General features: G+C 44.6%; 1 protein-coding gene across 1 annotated transcript in view; it reads right to left on the bottom strand.

Moving 5' to 3' along the window:
* Positions 1-19,295, bottom strand: part of PLXNC1 (plexin C1) — a 147,619-nt gene that overhangs the window by 37,868 nt on the left and 90,456 nt on the right. Inside the window, exons 12-20 of the mRNA XM_042992898.1 lie at positions 19,042-19,129; positions 16,283-16,486; positions 15,974-16,159; positions 14,067-14,169; positions 10,664-10,765; positions 10,254-10,357; positions 6,034-6,072; positions 5,647-5,771; positions 4,120-4,318 (exon numbers count right to left, since the gene is read on the bottom strand). Coding sequence (XP_042848832.1) covers positions 4,120-4,318; positions 5,647-5,771; positions 6,034-6,072; positions 10,254-10,357; positions 10,664-10,765; positions 14,067-14,169; positions 15,974-16,159; positions 16,283-16,486; positions 19,042-19,129 — 1,150 coding nt within the window. The remainder of the gene's footprint in view (positions 1-4,119; positions 4,319-5,646; positions 5,772-6,033; positions 6,073-10,253; positions 10,358-10,663; positions 10,766-14,066; positions 14,170-15,973; positions 16,160-16,282; positions 16,487-19,041; positions 19,130-19,295) is intronic.

Genomic DNA, 19,295 nt, shown 5'->3' with positions numbered 1-19,295 from the left:
CAGGGGGACTGAAATGCCTCCACTTTGCAGCCACACTGTGCTTGCGTGGGCTCTGAGCGGCTCAAGTGGGAGGCTGGTGTGTTCTATCATTTCAGCCTCACAGAGCATGCAGCCCCGGTCCTCAGTAGCATATTTGCTAAACAATCAAGGTCTACAATCAACAGACAGTAACCAAACATGGGAGAGGAAAAGCCAGGAACCTGGAAGTCAAACTGCCTTGGTGATGAGGATACCAGCCAAGTGGCTAAGGCTTGAAGCACCCGTTTACCGTTCAGTGTCACAGCCCGGCTTGAAAAGGAGAAATTCCACTGGGTCTCTCCCCTGCTCTCCCCTGAACAGGTAAACAAAGACCTCTTTCAAGATTCTTGGGATCTCACCCCGTCCCCCCCTCCCCCAGCCTGCCCATCCCATGCTTTATACTCCCTGCAAAAACATGTGCCCTCCCCAGTCCCAGGGTTTCCTTTGGTCCCCTTCTGCCACCCTCCATTCCACTGGCTTCCCTTTATCACGCTTCTCTTCCCTGCTGACATGTCCTGGAGTCTCTTCCTTAGTGGAGGACACAGTTGGAATGTTCAAAACTTTCCCAGGTGGGGAGAGAGCGGGGACTAGCACCTGACATTTAAATTCTTCTGGGAAACTTCCTTTATCTCATGGTTCACAACAATGCTGCTCTCTTCTCTTTCCCTCTGTCCCCTTGGGTAATGTCCTGGCTGCAAACTTAGAACTCCCACTTCTCTTTTTCCCTCCAGCACGCATCAGAGACAGGGGTGAGTGTCCTTACGAGCCTTGTGGGCTGGATGTGCCCACAGAGGCTGCGGTTAGGGGTCAAGTGGGCTCTGCGGGGCTGGAGGGCAGCTATGGACTCCATGGCTTTGGAGTCAGGAGTTCCCCAGAATTCTCCAGAGTGCAGCTAGATGGAGGTAAGTAATATTTTGCCTTACACTGTTATCCACACCCAGGGTTCTAAACCTGGGTAATCGTCACCAGAATTCCTTGGGGCTCATGTAAAAAATTCAGATGCCTGGACCCTACTGTAGGCCTACAGATCCAGAATTTCCGGAGGTGAGGCCTGGGCATCTGTGGTTTTAACACCTTCCCAGGGGATTCTGACGTGTATCTGGCTTAGAAAACTATGAGGTCTGTCACTATTTTTTAAAAATGTGTGTTTATTGGCAGCTTTTCCTGCCTGTGGGTCCCATCCCCGTGCTTTAATAAAATCACCTTAAAAATACATTTATTTTGAGAGAGAGGGAGGGAGGGAGAGAGAGTGGGGGAGGGGCAGAGAGAGAATTCCAAGCAGACTCCGTACTATCAGCGCAGAGCCCGTCATGGGGCTCGATCCTACGGACCGCGAGACGGTGACCTGAGCTGAAGTCAAGAGTTGGACACTTAACCAACGGAGCCACCCAGGCGCCCCCTCTCCGTCACTATCGAACACAAGTTCTAAGTTAGTCACAATTGCTGGGGGCTTGGGTGTCTTACGGGACCAGAGAACACAGCTCCCCAGGGAGCCGGCTGTGGGGGAGTGCACCTTCCGGAACCACTCCTGTGATGGGAACAAAGCTCGGCCCCTTCACCTTCCTTTTCTTTGTGAGACCAGACTCTGGCCCTGGCTGAGCCAGAGGCTTTCATGCCTGTGATCTCCTTCTATCCTTAAATCCTCCCGTAAGCCTGCGGTACCCGCCTCACTGGGGAAGCAGTAAGCGGGGTGGCGAAGAGCTCTCAAACCCTGGTGCTTTCCCAAAACCAGCTGTGGGGTCCGAGGAGAGTCATGTCCACTCCGTGTGCCCCAATGCCCTCGTGTGCAAAATGGTCATCAAGATACTCCTCTCACAGGGTTAAATGAGAGGATGCCACGAGAAAAACAAAGCAAAACTCTTAGCATGATGTCTGGCACACCCAATAAATGGCCGTTATTAGGAATACTTCCCTCACGGAGCCCTGGAAGTGGAGAGGAGGAAGTCACCGGGGGGTCACAGAGCCAGTGGCATCTGGGCAACAGGGTGTGGGGCAGGGTGGAAGGACCAAGGCTGTCAGAGTCCCCTACCCCCTTGGGCTTCTGGTGTGGGACGTGAGACCCTCTGCAGCACAGGGAATTACTCCACTGAGAATGAAAGCCTCACTGACTGACTAGCTCACTGCCGCTTCCTCCTGGCGCGCGCACGGCCCTCACCGTCTCAAGTGCTCGACATACTCTTGAATCAGCACTGCAAATTCTTGACCCAGAATCCTCTGCTCAAGGGAGCCGTTTGGGCTTAGCGCCCAGATTTTTGGAACACCCTCGCCTCTTTAAGGCCCCAGGGGAGCAAAAACAAGGCTCCAACCGGCACTTGAGGGCTCAGATCCCAGGAGAGAGGGCTGGAAAGAAACTTAAAACCAGTGACCACGCCCCCCTACGGAGTGGACAGAAAACAGTTGCTCAGGTGAGAAGTACCATTCCCAGAGACGCACAGCTAACTGGGGTTGACATGAATTTAGAGCCCAAACCTGCTGCTTCTACCCAAGACTCCCACTCCAGGGCTCTTTCTATTACCGCAGGATTCTCAAATGTAAGGCGCATGCAATGACTTAGAGAAGCTTGGAAACCACCCCCAGGGCTTGTGATTCAGTGGTGGGGCAGGAGCCTGCCTTTTAAGACTAAGACCCAGGACCCAGGTGTGGGGCCAGCCGCCTCTGTCTAGATGTGGTTGTGGCTGAGGCTAAGATGGTCGAAAGCAAAAACATTCACCCCAGAAGTAACTGCTCAACACCTCCCCAAAGCGTATGATGATTTATACCAAGTAAACAGAAAAGGCGGCAGATTTCATTAATCTTAATAAATGGGTAGCGCCTTGGGAGAGGAAGGCATCGGTTAAAAAAAGAAAAAAAACAAGAAAAAAACGTTGTGCATCTACTTGTAAGATTGCATTAAACATTAAACTAAGCACAGTCTATTTAAAGTGCTGCTTTTGGATCTAAACTTAAGTAGCACTGTTAAAACCTGTGGCATAACAGTGTATCTTATTCAAAGTTTAATTAGATTTTGGAACTAGCTACAAATACACAATTATGCAGTTTTGCTGGAATCTGGATGGCTGGTGAAATTAAAGAAGGTTAAGAATCTTCTGTACAGGGGCCTCAGAGGGCTGAACGAAGATTGGGTTCAACAGAACACTCTTCTTTTCCTATTAATATTTTATAATAACAGCCAACATTTATGGAGTGCTTACTTGGTGACAAGCAATTACATGCATTTTCTCATCCAGGCTTCAGAACAGCCCTAAAATACTCTTCCTCCAATTCCATAGGTTATAAAATCAAGGCCGAGACAGGTCCGGAAGGCTCGTCTAGTAAGTGACGGGAGTCCAGATGCAGACCAGGAGGCGGGCTCCAGGACCCATGCTCTGACCCACTGGAGTCTGCACAAACTTTGCATTCAAAAGGATGTTAAGATTCAATCAGGCTACAACCACATTCAGACAGTAACTCCAACTGGAACTCAGGGGGCGGGCGGCTCTTTGGAGACTTGCTAAACAAACAGAACCATGTGGAAGGACTGGTTAGAATGGAGTGTAATTAGCTTCCTGTATTAGTAGGTAAACGGGTATTTCCAAGATGCTTCAGAGGCCCTTCGAGTCACGTGCTCACTTCAGCATCTGAAATATTCTGTCCCCTCAGTCTCTTCTCTTAACTAGACCGCCTGGGCCCTGGTTGTTAATTACCGGTGTGATTTATACCCAAAGCCAATGGGTAGAAAACTGCAGTTACACGAGACAAATAAGTTCTAGGAATCTGTGGTACGACATCGTGCCTACTGATAACAACGCCGTTTTACACACTTAAAAATCTGGTAAGAGGATAGGTCTCATGTTAATTGTTTTTACCACAGTGAAATTGTTTCAAAGAGAAAAAAAAAAAGTTTTACCTGAGGAAATTCTAAATGAGTCACATTTACATAGGTTACAGCAAAAACAATTCTTATTTTCCCCTCCACTTGCTCCTGCCAAGGACCAAGTCTCAAAGAGGTTAAATGCTGACACCATGGAGTGTTCAGGACTTACCCTGGCAAAGGCATTAGCATCTGCTAAAAATAACCACCTATTGTCTTACCTCTGACCGGCCAAGGGATAGGACACTTACCCGCAGAAAACCAGAAAGGCAGACCGACATCCAGTTTGTGAGGAGTTTTTCAACCACAGACTCTGTGCGTCTCAGCATGAGTTTAGGCTGCATGTTACTAGACTGTTCCATCAAGTCCCTGGTCAGCACCTCCAGGATGCTGGTTAGGTAGACCAGCTTGGTTTGCAGGGCAATGGTCAGGAAGGAGGCAAACAGACACCTGTTTAAAAATAGAGCCCTGGTTACAATACTCAAGACGTTGAAACAACTGTCCATCAGCACATGAATGGATAAAGAAAATGTGGTATATTTGCGTACCACACACACACACACACACACACACACACACACACACACACACACACACCGCCCCCCCCCCCCAACCCCGAATACCGTTCAGCCATACAAGAGAATGAAATCTTGCCATTGTGGAAACATGGATGGACCTTGAGGGCATTATGCTCAATGAAAAAAATCAGAGAAAGACAAGTATTATGTGACTTCACTTACGTGTGGAATCTAAAAAAAAGAAAGAAAAAGAAGCAAGCTCACGGAAAAAGATTTGTGGTTACCAGAGGTGGGGGACAAAGGGGCAATTGGAGGGAGGTGGACAAAAGGTCTAAACTTCCAGTTATAAGAGAAGTAAATGCTTAGGGATGTCACGTGCAACGCGATGACTACAGCTACTCCGCTGTATGGTATGTTTGAAAGTTCTAAGAGAGTAAATCCTAAAAGTTCATCCCCCCCCGCCGCCCCCACTTTTTTTGTCTCTGTACGAGATGATGGATCCGAACTAAACTTAATTGTGGTTATCATTTTGCAATACGTGTAAGTCAGATCATTATGCTGCACAGCTTAAACTTATACAGTGCTGTATGTCAATTACATCTCAATAAAATTGAAAGAAAAAAAAGAAGGTATACAGATGATAAAGAAGCACATAAAAAAAGAGCCTTGGTTAATGAGGTTAACTATTCGCTGTGGCTGGGCTTGGCACTGATGGTATCTTCTAGAGAAGCCAAAGGGCGATGGGGTGCTGTCCTGTGGGCACTTGTATTCTTTAATGTCTTAGGTCAACCACCTTTGTCCTCAATCCATAAAAACCAGGCACCAATGTTAATTCCAGGACTTTTTATGTGTTTCTAGCACTTAAACTTTTAAATTAAAGTGGTAAACAAGAAGTGACCGTCTTTCCCAAATTTTCAGGTGTTTTTAGAAACAGAAAATAATACTTCTGCTTTTTTGATTCAGGACTCATGTTTTCTTCTTGGGGTTGGGTTTTTCAGGGTTTTTGTTTGTTTGTTTTGGTGGGAGGAGTATATGTGTGTGTGTGTGTGTCTTTCAAAACAGAATTTACGTTGAGGTTGTGTGATATCTGAAATGGAGCAATCATGGCTTCATGACCCTTCGATCAGGCAGCCTCTATAGGTAAATCTACATTTTCAAGATACCGAGTTCAGGTTGTGGTTTGGAAATAAAACAAGGGGCTCAAGAGTTTTTATTTCCCCTACTTAATGACTTCCAAAATATAAATAAATTGACCAATACCTGTCCTTCACTGAAAAGTTCTTCTGTTTTTCAAGGGTGTGGATGACAGTAACAAGGAAACTTTTATTACAAATTAGGGCATCCAAGGCTGTGAGACTTTCATTCTTATCATTGGCATCTCTGTTCTGGAAAAAACAAATGGATATGATATGATATGATATGATATGATATGATTAATATAATATAATATAATATAATTAATATAAATATATAAACTTATTAAAGTTAGAAGATAGATCCACAATGGGTTTCCCAAAATGATAGGTTATTTAATATTGAGTTCATGATTCCAAAAAACTCACAAAAATTCAATAATGGGGATGAGGAGGAGGAAGAGGACATGATGAAAGGCAATCATGGGCTAAAGATGAAAACTTATAGACTTACATGCATATCTTCAGTGAAGATGTGTGTGAAGCCACCTGACTGAGAGGAAGGAGACACTTTTATTATTCATAACATCCAAAGGAAATGAATAGTGTATTTTTGCTATAATACCCAAGTCCGTTTTAATAAAGTAGAGCCACTGGTTGCTAATCTGAAGAGCCTCTGGGCTTAGGTTCATTGTACATCCTCTGATACATAATAAATAATTATTCAGCTCTCCAGAAGCACCAGTGGATTCTGGAAGCCTCTAAGACGAAGAATGATTATTGCATCAGTCCCATTTTTGGTAGAGGAAGGAATCTCACACTTCAAAAGAACTGACTCGAAGGTGAAAGAAGTGGTAAAGAAGATTATGCAAATGTGCAGACCACTCCTCAAGCAATTTACCTTCTAAAGATAAATATGGAGTCGTCTCGGTAAGTTTTTACAAGTCTCAGCTTAGTCGTATCTACTGTCTCAATGTACAGGGTTACTGGAGAGGGCTTGAGTGGGGTGGTTAAAAGCTAGGATGTGGAGCCAAATTACTTGGGCTCCTGTCCTGGTTTTTTCACCTACTGGTCACTTGACTTTGGGCAAGTTATGTGACTTCTCTGTGTCTGACTTTCCTCATCTGCAAAATGGGGACACTCCTGATTCCCACCTCCTAGGCTTAGGGTGAAAACAAAACGAATAGGTGCACGGTAAGTTCTCTATGGCAGCTGTTTTTATTGTTTTTGTCACGAATTTATGGCAAACTAGACCGCAAGGCTACTGTTCTGCTGGTTTCTACAATTATTTTTGTGTGCTATGCTGTGTGGCTCCTGGATGTGAAATTTTAAATTTGAGTTTCCTTTTTTAATGTGTCATAAATCTGATTGGAATTAAATGATTAAATTTTAAAAGCATGCCGAGTAACACTTCAAGTGAGTCAACAGAATGAAAATATAAACTTGAATATTCAGGTTTTTCTCTTCCTCTTTTTTAGGGGTAATATTTGAAACTTTAGGCTATTTTTATACCTCATTAAAGTAAATTTCTTCTGCAGAGGATTTTTGCTTTATAGTTTCAAATTTGTTAGCCTAAGCAGAAGACCTCAAACTATTTTGGTCATATTCTCCTCTAGTAATATGCAGAAAAATCAGACCTTGGGTTTGCATTTTCTAGTTCCTAACATTTTTCTGCTGAACCAACTTTATATGGACAGTTTAAACAGATTGATTCCTGACCTTAAATAGGGAAATGCCATGATGGCTCCCTGTATTCTAAGGTTCCTTCCTCCCTTCATTTAAATTTCCCTCTTCTAGGAGGTAGGATGCACTGCTCACTCTTATTTCTTCTCCTATGTTCAGCAAAACAAACCAGTCAATAGAATGAAAACAAAGGCTTTAAAAAGCCAAAAACCAAAGGGCAGGGCACAGAACCAGGTAATACCTTGGCCTCTGTGAACAATTTCCTGCGGTTTTGCCTACTGTTGTCTGGTAGGTGTTAACCACTCACGTTTTTCATCCAACACCCAACCTCCAGGCCTGGAGGATGTGGCTCCCGGATAGATCTGTAAAGGGCCTAATTGACACAGGACTTATCTGCAGCCTAGAATATATTTCAACTGGCACTGTGATCAAAGACTATGATCTTCTGGTTCTCTATATCTTTTATTATAAATTCAATTGTAACTTGGGTCTTTATAGGGTTCTGATAGTTATCCTTGTTTTTTCTGGGTCCTCTCCCGTAGTGACTCCTCCCGACTTTGGCTTTCATGTCTTTCCCAACTGCCATTCAAGATTATACATGACCCTGAGTTAAATCAGTTTGGCTTCTTGCAACTACAGTTGGCCCTTTAACAATGAGGAGGTTAGGGGCGTTGATCCTCTGCACAGTCGAAAATCTGCATATGACTTTTTCCCCAAACCTAAATACTAATAGTCCACAAGGGGTGGACCCCTTCTGGTGGACAAGAAGCCTTACCAATAACATAACCCATTGATTAACACAGTTTATATGTTTTTTTGTATTGTAACTGTATTCTTATAATAAAATAAGCTAGAGAAAAGAAAATATTAAGAAAATCATAGGGAAGGGGGCACCTAGTTGGCTCAGTCGGTTAAGTGTATGACTCTTGACTTCAGCTCAGGACATGATCTCACACTTTGTGAGATCAAGCCCTGTGTGGAGCTCCATGCTGACAGCATGGAGCCTGCTTGGGATTCTATCTCTCTGCCCCTCTTCTACTCATGTGTGTTCACATGCTCTCTCAAAATAAATAAACTTTAAAAAAAAAAAGCTATAAAAAGGGGCGCCTGGGTGGCTCAGTCAGTTAAACGTCCAACTTCGGCTCAAGTCATGATCTCGCGGTCTGTGAGTTCAAGCCCCGCATTGGGCTCTGTGCTGACAGCTCAGAGCCTGGAGCCTGTTTCGGATTCTGTGTCTCCCTCTCTCTCTGACCCTCCCCATTTCATGCTCTGTCTCTGTCTCAAAAATAAATAAATGTTAAAAAAAAATTTTTTTTAAAAGAAGGTTTTAATAAAAAATTTTAAAAAAGCTATAAAATAAAACCATAGGGAAGAGAAAATACACTTATGAGATTGTACTGTTTTACTGAAAAAAATCCATGTATCAGTAGACCCGTGCACTTCAAACCCGTGTTGTTCAAGGGTCAGCTGTATCTCTCTTCTAAAATAATACAGCATTGTTCCTGGGATTCCCCGCCCACCCTCCAAAACAGTCAATTTGCAACAGTGTCTTTTGCATTCATCACTTATCTTGCTCTTGATTACCGAATTTAGAAGACAGGGCAATTTCTTTTTCAGGTCGCAGTTTTACTCCCTTCAGCACTCAAGAGCAATCATTAACCGTAAAAGCCCACACAATCCTCATGTTGATGGTAGAAATCTCTGTTATTTTATTGCTATTAAATTCTTAATGGGGATCTCAGATAGCAGGTGAATAGGACTGGTGATGTCCTGCATAGTCATCCTGATTCAGGGAATTGAACCCCCCTCCCTAGGTGGTGTTCTGCCATAGAAATGGATGGATGAGGTGGCAAATGCAAGCCTGGGTGCCTGGTACTCCTGGAGGAGAAGTTTAAAAAATATATTGTACCAGCACAAAAAACTGAGGTCTTATTTATAGCCTTCTTGATTTACAATAGTAAGGCTTGGACCAAAAAACAAAAAATATGGTGGGTGTTTTATGGAGGTATCCCAACCTTGAGACACAGCATCACATATCATGATGTCTGCTTCTAGAATTATAGAGAAACTGGAAATTGCTTACTGCATGTGTCTGAGCTTCTGAACTCTAGGCTTCTGGCCAAATGTAGATGAGAAGCTCTGGTAAGGTGATAGAAGCTCTGGGCTGGCTTTGTTTAGAAATCTAGAGTTAAACATGATCGTCTGTGTTGATGTTCCAGAGGTTGGGCCCCTCTGTGGTCACCAGTTCTGGACAAAAAAGGGCAACATGGTGAAGTGGGGGCATCAGGATGTGGAGGTGATGGCAGGCAGATGAGTGTACCTCACCCAAGACTTGGGAGTGTGAAGGAGGAAGGCTGAGTGAGTGGGGGAGAAGATGGAGGCGTTAGAACAGAGTGAGACTGAAAACCCAAAGGGTTAAAGTAGACTACTCCTCGGAGTCCCAGGACGGATTAATCAATCATTTCGTGCAACTATTTCTACTAAATGAGGATGATACGGACTGATCAGCCAGAGAACAACTGTTGAAGAGAACCATAAAAACTCGACATTGCTAAAAATGGCTGCTATCAACTCAAATTCTACACATGTCGACTTCCCTCCCTCTCGGCCCATAGTTCTTTTCATTTCCAATTGAGAAGTAAATAGTGAATAATCTAGTAGCCGCAATAGAAGTCATGCAGATAAACACAACAAATTGGCCAGCCCACAATTTATTGATTTTTAAATAAACTAGCGGGCTTCCCAGCTACAAATTCAGCTCTAAACGGGTAGTAAAATAAAGCAAAAATCATCACTCTGAACTTCTGTCCCTCCTAGGTTTTTGTTACTGGACAAAGAATAATTGTCAGTGACCCATCACTGCTTTATATCCTCATCAATCCAATTAATAATTGTCCTGCTCCCTGCTCTGCTCAAACTTGAGCCATTATTTTGTACCAAGCACGTTATCTACAGCTGCCTTGGAAGCAAACACCCATTTTGACAATAGCAACAAGCACCTTCATTATTATTCAAGACTCAACCTTAGGAATATGATCAATGCTCTTTTACCTCAGGGAAGAAAGTTCTCAGAGCAAAATGTTTGTAGTCAAGGAAGGGAACAGTTCCAAAACTATCAACCACATCCAATTTATCCATCTGCAGCTCAGCAAAGCCTGCAAAACAGAATCCCAAGAGCAATATTTTAACTCAACAAACAATGGATAAGATCTTCTGCTGTTTTGTCTAACACGGAGTATGACCTTGGTTTTCATTAAAGAAGAAACAATAGATAATTACTTGGTTGGCTGCAGAGCAGAGCTGAAATAAAACACAAAGCCAGGCCTAGACCCTGCTGTTCAGATGTCTTCTATTATACAAACAGTTCTCATTACTGTGGCCAGCTCCATTTAAGGGTAAAAAAGAAAAAAATGATTAAAAAAAAAGGCTTGTTTTTTTACAAATAAAATTTTGGAGCCTACCGTCACGTATCTCTTTCCGGAGCTCGCTCTCCAGGAGCTCCAACTGTTGGCTCTGTTTGCGACTCAGCTCCTTCGATTTGTGTCTGGTCACCCCCACGGCCGCTGAGGAGACAGACATCCAGCATCAGATTGACATGTTAACTCAAAAAACAAACAGGAAAACCAAACCAACCTTGACATTTCTTTTAGAGAGAGAGAGAGAGAGAGACAGGAAGAGAGAGAAAGAATAGCATTTAAGAGATGGAATTTATCAAAAGGAACATTCCCAGCAAGGGGTCACTCTAAGGAGGAAGATGCTAAAATGCAGTGGGAAAACACAAAACTACCCACCTTAATAGTAAAAACTAAATCAAATAACCTTCACTTGTAACCAAAGATCCCAGCTGGCTGAAAAGTAATGAAACGAGCCAAGTTTCCCTACAGCCATAGGCCACGTATATTGTTCCATTCTTTTTTTTTAATGTTTCTAAACATCCCTGGAGAAATAAAGCGGAGCTGCAATTGTAGAAGGAAACCACAGATCGACGGCGAGCTATATAAGTCAAACTTGCATAGATCAAATTGGGTGACATGGTGAGCCGTCCACAATGAGCCCTTGGATCTGGGACATTGCTTCTTTCCCCATTTCATCTGGTTTCTAACTGTGCTGCAGAGAAGCGCACTGAACAGGTTTGGTGCTCAGTCCACGTCCCTGCTCTACCAATTATGAGCTGTGTGACCTCTGGTAAGTTCCTTAGCATCTCTGTGGCTGGCTGCCTCATCTGTCAAAGTGCTGGCCTCACTGTGACGTTGACAGGATTATAAGGAGTAACTCACAGAAAGCATTCAGGAGTTGTATTTTAAAAACAATACCCAACAACTGTCGGCTACACCCTTATTCTGGAAAGGGTTTCCTCCTTTAACAGAAACTTCGTGATAAAAGGATCCCACTACCAGTCGATGTGAGTGATGCAGGAGGAAACAAAACTCAATACAGTTCTCCACAAAGTCAACAGCGTCAATCATAACATGCATTGTGTATCTTCAAAATAAGGATGGGGCACGCAGTGATTTCCAAATTTATGTGACGACGGAACCCCTTTTTCTAGGAGTGTGACTTGGGGTTACAGTTCCTCAGGCCACACTTTGGGCAACGCTGGCTCAGGGAGTGAGGCAGCCACGTCCATCAAGCAGTGGGAATTTCATGGCTGACACCTCCAGGGGAAGCCACAGTGGAGAGGTTTTGCAGGTGGCAGGCCTCAGCCAGGTGTGCTTCGTGTTTTCACTAACAATGTGACCAATGAGCTAAGATATTTGTACACTTCACATTTGTTCCAGCTGCTGGTGACCCATGGTGCCCAGGAATCACGGTAAGAAGGAGGTGAGAGTTCTTTTTTTAAAAATTTTTAAGGTTCATTCATTTTTGAGAAAGAGAGAGCGTGAGTGGGGGAGGGACAGAGAGTGAGGGGGACACAGAAGCCGAAGCAGACTCCAGGTTCTGAGCTGTCCACCCAGAGCCCAATTTGGGGCTTGAACTCACAAGCCGTGAGATCATGACCCGAGCCAAAGTTGGACACTTAACCAACTGAGCCACCCAGGAGCCCCGTGGAAGGGGATGAGAGTTTTAAAGGGCTTTGCAGATGCTGATGAAGCCAAAAGCCATGTGTCAAACTGAGCCCCCTTCGCTGTCAAGAGCATAAACAATCTCTACAACAAACTGAGAGGAGTGATGAGTCACAAGAGCACAGGAAGAGATCAGAGGTTTCTAGTAAGTCACCAAGTGGAGGTGACTCTATGGTGAGACTGTTCTATCTACTGCTGCTTCACACTGGCGGAGTCTCAAATAGAGCTCAGCATTTAGAAGTATTCTTCTTACTTGAAGCGAGTACCAGCCAAGACCTTATTAAAATATCAAGCCCAATTCTGGATTCCCGATATATAATAGGGGTGGACAACTGGGGACGAAGCACAAGAAAATAGCTGAAACGATCAACAGGGCAAAATAGGGTCTTTGCAAAATGAGTTCATTCCATTGGGTGAGTTCATCGCACACGGGAGTCCTTCCCTCACTGGACTCAGAACCAGCTGGGAGAAAGGGCCAGGCCTTAACTCATTCTCTCCAGCTCCAGAGACTTGCGCAGTGGGTGCTCAGTAAACACAAGGTAAATGGACGGAGGGATGGATGAAGGAATGAAGGAGTGCATGGAAGGAAACATTGGCAACTATTAACAGAAGGTGTCAGAAAGGCAATGCGTGTGTTAAATCAAGGAGTGCGCCGCGCTTAGTTGGTGGAGGAGAGTTCTGTTTCTAAGAAGGACAAGAGGACACAGATCTTAGACGAAAAGCAGCTCAGAACCAGGCCACACACTACACGACTACAGGGACCAGGTACACAGATGAGTCACGTGGCCCAGGTGGTGAGACTGTGGCAAAACCCCAGTGACCACATGCCCTCTCTCAAGGTGTAGCTACTACTCAGCTCCAGTAACTGGAGCTATGGACAAGTGGAGACCCAATGATCTGGGTCTTTCCAATTTTCAAAAGATTGTTTAAAAAAATGTGAATCATTTAATTATTGTTTTTAAGTTGAAGTATAGCTGGCATACAAGGACACTGGTTTCAGGTGCACAACGTAGGTGACTCACCTAATTTTAAACAAACAAAACAGATTGGCAGCCAGTGAGCAACCAGATTCAGCCGGTGAGCAAGCACCATGGATCTCTGTGCTTGGATGAGCCTTGGGACACTTGAATAGATGGTGCGGATCACACTTCTAAATTTAAGTTTATTTTTATTATTTTGAGAGAGATATAGAGAGCAAGTCGGGGAGGGGCAGAGAGAGAGAGGGAGAAAGAATACCAAGCAGGCTCCATACTATCAGTGTGGAGCCTGACGTGGGGCTCGAACTCAAGAACTGTGAGATCATAACCTGAGCCGAAATCAAGAGTTGGACACTTAACTGACTGAGCTGCCCAGGTGCCCCAGTACAGACCACACTCCTAACACACAGTTCCGCCAGGAAACGCAGAGCTGCGGTGGGAGCAGGGGCTGGTGTTTGGTGAGGTGAGAGGCAGGAGAAGATGACTAGATCTTGAAAGTCCAGAATGCCAGAGCAATTCTGAAGGAGTAACGTAAATGGGCCCTTCATCATCACAGTTCACGATATTGGGGAAGTGAAGTGGACTATATTTCTCGGGCACCAAGATACCATCTTCGTAATCCAGCTTTGTATTAATAAGGCATACTAAAAAAATGTCTAGAAAGCCCTCAACATGTACCTACTATTCTTTTCCCAAAGTTGTGATTTGGGTTTTCATCCATTAATACTTAATTGAAGCAAACAGCCCCTGAAAGCTGAGAGTCTGCCGCCTGATGAGACGCCTCAGGGAGTAATTTCTCTGACAAAATCAAACAGGACACTTACCAAAAATGACAATCACGAGCAAGACGGGAAGCACAATCAGGAAATACCAAGTGGTGGGAACTGTTTCCTGCTCAACATAGAGCTCTAAGTTTCCCAGTTTGACCTGATGAGACAGAGTGTCATTAGACTCAGTTGAGTTGGGTGCCATATTTATATACACCCTTTTTCCTCCAAATCATTTTCCCCAAGATGCAAAAAGAGGTGACGAGCTAGGTAGGATATATGAATTCAAGTCCCACCTCGGGCAGATTAGCTATGCGATCTTGAGCACATTGAGAACATTCACTGTGCCTCAGTTTCCAGATATGTCAGTTGAGGTACACTGGACTACACCTGGAGATTTTAGAATTTAGTCCTCTTTGCCATAGGGGTTTAACTTAACCATCCGATCCTTACTTTCCTCATTTTTAAAATGAGATGTGGGGTTGTCTCTTCGTAAGTTTGTCACGAAGACTAAATGCACTTTATCATTTAAGTAGGCTCACGGCAGTCCTGCTCAAAACTCTCCAGTGGCTTCCCAGAGCTCAAGACCAAGCCCTTGCTATGGCCCACAAGGTCCTAATCATCTTTTACCTCTTCCTGCTCCCTCCATTAACTCTCCAGCCTTCTGGAATATTCCCCTTGCTCAGTCTGCTCTAGCCACACTGGCCTCCTTGTAGTGCCTCAAATGCACCAGGCAGACTCCAGACTCAAGACCTTTGCAGCTTGCAGTTCCATCTATCTAGAACCCTCCACACCCCAGAGAACCCATGGCTCATTCTCTCTCCTCCTTGAGGTCCTTACTCAAATGTTATCTTTCCAGAGAGACCTTCTCTGCCCACCATTGTAAAACTTGCATCACTGCCCGCTGCTTCATTTTTCCCAATGGTGATCACCACCACCTAACACATTTTTAAATTATTTCCTTCACTACATGACTCTTCGGGTAATGTCCACAAAGACAGAATTTTGGGGTCTGTTTTCTTCTCTGCTGTGTCCCCATCTCAGTATAGGCACTCTGGAACCATCTCATGAGCAGAGAATACTACCACCGTTCTTCTCAACCAATGTGACATGTGGGAGCACTTGTAATCTCAGTTGGTGCTCTTGATTTATAATAATTACTACCCTCTTTACCATACAGATGGACAAAGGGAGGCTCAGCAAAGCCAAGTGACCTACCCAAGGCCACACAGCTATTAGCTGGTGCAGCTGGAACATGAACACATCTTTTTTTTTTTTGGCTTCCAGTCTGATGTTCTTTTTCCTTGACCTTTATTCAATATTTACGACTACAGGTCATAAAGCATTTTTTTTTTTTTTTTGGTATAGACTGTGAAGAGCCTCATATGGCATGAACACCATAAAGACAGACTTCTAATATGTTTCCTCTCCCAAGGGTCTCACATCTTTATTGTGGGACATAAATATAACCGTGATGGGACCCTCAAACATGTCGGGGAGAGATGAATTGCAAGTGTGCCTTTGTGGTGGAGGAAGTGGCCACAACAACACATAGATTATCTGGTCTCCATCAGAATCTAATGCTGCTTTGAGTATGCTGGGAATCTGCTAAGACATGTCACTGCCACTTTTGGGGAAAGAATGACAGCTCATTCGTCAGTGGTCTAGAGATTCCGCCTGCAGATGCTACAGTCCAAATGCATGGCTAGAACAAAAGCTATCAAGACTCATTAGTATTATAGACAATGGTGTGTTCAATGCTTTGACATTCCAATAGGCACATGGATGGATTCTGCCAGCTATTTTGTAGGAATTATGCTTGTGCTCGCAATACAAGCTTTGTTTATCTGCTATTTAAAGTGAAGATCTAAAGATCCACGGCAGATTCCACTCTGGCTTCTGTTTAGCCAAGGAACTGCCCCAACTGAGGTAAAACCAATAGGTAGGGCTGGCAGATGACTCACACGGACTTTCTTGGAAGAGGTGTCAATGCTGTTTGCGTTCGTGATGCCTTTAATTTTGCAAAGGATGATGGTGAGATCTTGATTTCTAGTAATATTTTCGAAACTGCAATTTAATTGCTTATTTTCCCCATGGAAGAGGGTGATTTCAATGTCTGTCTTGGAGATGTTGAAGTCATCATTTTCTTTCTGTGAAGAGCAAAGAGGAGATGGAGAAATCAGGGCGCACGAGGGAACCCACAGACACGAGCACACCTTGCCAGTCGCGAAGGGCAGGGGGCACATCCCACCCGAGATAAGTGAGAAACATACTTGAATTTTCACTTCCAATTCTGTGTCCCCCTCGGGTTCGACCCGACACCCTGTGAACCTGGGGTCCTCAAGATACTGCAAGCTCCCACAGTCCAAGTAGGTCTCCTGGACTCTCAGCTTCACGGTGACGTTGGCCCGCGCTTTCGAACCCTTGAAGCTGGGGGCTGAAAACCTGCAGGAAGTCGCCATACAATATTCGGAGACCTGACGGAGGAGAAAAGAGCAGTTTAACAACTTTGTCACTGAGTCCTAGCCCTAGGATTTAGGAGAGAGGCGACCCAGCCAACTGAATGGCTTTGTGCTTCCAATGTCTCATCTACGAAATGGGGACAGTGATACCACCTCCCCCACTCACAGGGCTGAATTAACCCAAAATCAAATTAAATGAGATGAGGGCCTGTTAAACGAAATGGGGGTTAAAGGAGATTACATGTGCAAACATGCTTAGAATAGTGCCTGGCACACAGTGGGTACTCAACGAATGCTAGCTCCTATCACTGTGGACATTACTAGTGATAATGAAAGCAGCCAGGAGGTTATGCAATGGAAAAAGGGTGCACAGGAAGAAGGAGGCTAGAGAAAGAGGAAGACTTTGCACCAAAGGGTCTGTGCGCGGTGCGAGCCCTCAAGGCGTGTTGTGAAATGTGGGCAGGGAGGGGACCGTCCTCCGGTGAGGCCATGTATACTACCGACTGCATCGCTCCTTGTGGAGGAGCCTTCAGTGACACTTAGCAGAAATCACTGTCCGCAAGGAGGCAAAGGCTTTGCAGATCTAATGAGAAGTAGGGGAAGACAAAAGAAAAAGGGACAACGTGACCCCCCCATGAAAATGCAGAGCATGAAGACTGGAAACAACGCAGAAAGTGTGGCCTGCTTTACAGGTTTATTTATACAAAACATAAATATGGTCATTTTTAGGTGTGCAGAGAGACGGGCAGAGAAAGTTGCTGGAAAAGAGATTGGTAAAGGTTTTAAAGAAGAACATTAATATGGGGTGCCTGGGTGGTTCAGTCAGTTGAGCGTCCAACTCTTTATTTCAGCTCAGGTCGTGATCGCTTGGGTCATGGGTTCGAGCCCCGCGTCGGGCTCTGTGCTGACAGTGCAGAGCCTGCTTGGGATTCTCTCCCTCCCTCTCTCTCTGCCCCCTCCCCCAGTTCACATTCTCTCTCTCTCTCAAAATAAATAAGTAAACATTTATAAAAAAAAAAAATAAGGAAGAGCAATAAGGGCCGCTTGGCTGGCTCAGTCCATGAATCATGCAACTCCTGATCTCAGGGTTGTGAGTTCGACCCCACGTTAGGTGTAGAGAGGACTTAAAAATAAAATCTTAGGGGAGCCTGGGTGGCTCAGTGGATTAAGCGTCCGACTTCAGCTCAGGTCATGATCTCACAGTTCGTGAGTTCAAGCCCCATGTCAGGCTCTGTGCTGACAGCTCAGAGCCTGGAGCCTGCTTCGGATTCTGTGTCTCCCTCTCTCTCTGACCGTCCCCTGCTCATGCTCTGTCTCTCTCTGTCTCAAAAATAAATAAAAAACATTAAAAAAAATTTAAAAAGTAAAAATAAAAATAAAATCTTAAAAAAAGGGGGCAATAAAACTTGTGAAAAAAATTTGCTAGATGATGAGTTTTCCTGTTTTTTATTTACTTTCTAATATTGCAGTTGAAAAGAGAGGGTAAGACGAGGCCATAGGTGGGAGGATCTGATGCAAAGATCTGGACAAACAAAACCCCCTTCCCCTTGAACCCCTCTCCAAATTCCAGCCCTAGATCTGTTGTTCACACCTCTGGCAATATTATGAAACAAAAAATAGCGTGTGTCCACATCATGGAGACATGGCCTGGAATCAGATACGAGGCAAGGCCTGGAACTGGCTCTGGCTATGTCAGGACGTGGATGCGTGTATGACAGGGACGTAAGGAAGACTCGGGAAGGCCATCTGCACCTAGGCCTGAACCCATACTGGTCGCAAACATAGCCAGGTCTGTGGCCGTGGGCAGATCTTCCAGCTGTGGCAGGAAGTGGTCAGGCAGGAGAGGCTGCTACCTTCACATGTCTCATTAAGGAAGGAGAGAAAGGGGGAGAGAGAGTGGGGAGAGCATCTGAGAAGTAAATTAGAAGTACACTCAGAGGCCCCAACCTAGATCTGAGAAATCCATCATTTTGTGTGACGAGGCCCATGTGTGACTTGTGGCGGTGTGAGAGCTGGACAAGGGCCAGAGACCAGACCCCCTCTGTGTGGGGAAATGCAAAGTCAGAGGAGGCGAGGTCGGAAGGAACGGGACCAAACCAGACCATGGCAGGAGCAGGAGTACATGACAAGATTTCTGGGGGCTCACGCAGGTCACTTGGCCTCTGAACCACAGCTTTCTCAGTACGATGGGAACCCCGCCACCATGTCTGCACAAAAATGCTATTCTTCTAGATATCTCGCCTTCACCCCTCACAAGGCATGGTCACACATAGTCCTAAACGTGGTCGCGTTAAAGTGCCTCCCTGCAAAGCCCACGTGGAGGAAATGGAAGGCCTTGTCGCCCCAGGCTCATTCCTCTCTCCTCTGTGCCACAATTGGAAATACTCAACCACAAGGAGAGGGTCTTATTATTTCCATTATGGCCCAGATGGTGTATACCATCCAACAGGAAAAAGCTTGTAATATCACAAAGGCACAGAAATAAAAGATATTTCCCAGTAGATGTTAGTGTGATGAAAACAAAATCATCCTTGAAAATTACTATTATTACAAGGTAGCTGAAGACTTACATTTATGTTTCCTTTTAACTCATGTGAAATGATTAAGTTGTCAATTACGTCAAAATTTCTGCCCAGGATGGTTATATTTTGACCACCACTGCAAAGAAAAAAGCAACAATAGGAGTTTCATAGTAAACATACAGGAATTTTGCATTTATGAGCAAATCTATCATTTTATTCACACATTAAACCCGGTTATATTTAGAGCCAAGTAATACATTTTAATTTCAAATGCAGGACGATTATAGACATCTTTTAATGAC

This window comes from Panthera tigris, chromosome B4 (assembly GCF_018350195.1).
Source record: "Panthera tigris isolate Pti1 chromosome B4, P.tigris_Pti1_mat1.1, whole genome shotgun sequence".
Taxonomy (NCBI): domain Eukaryota; kingdom Metazoa; phylum Chordata; class Mammalia; order Carnivora; family Felidae; genus Panthera; species Panthera tigris.
This window is presented reverse-complemented; position numbering and strand designations above follow the sequence as displayed.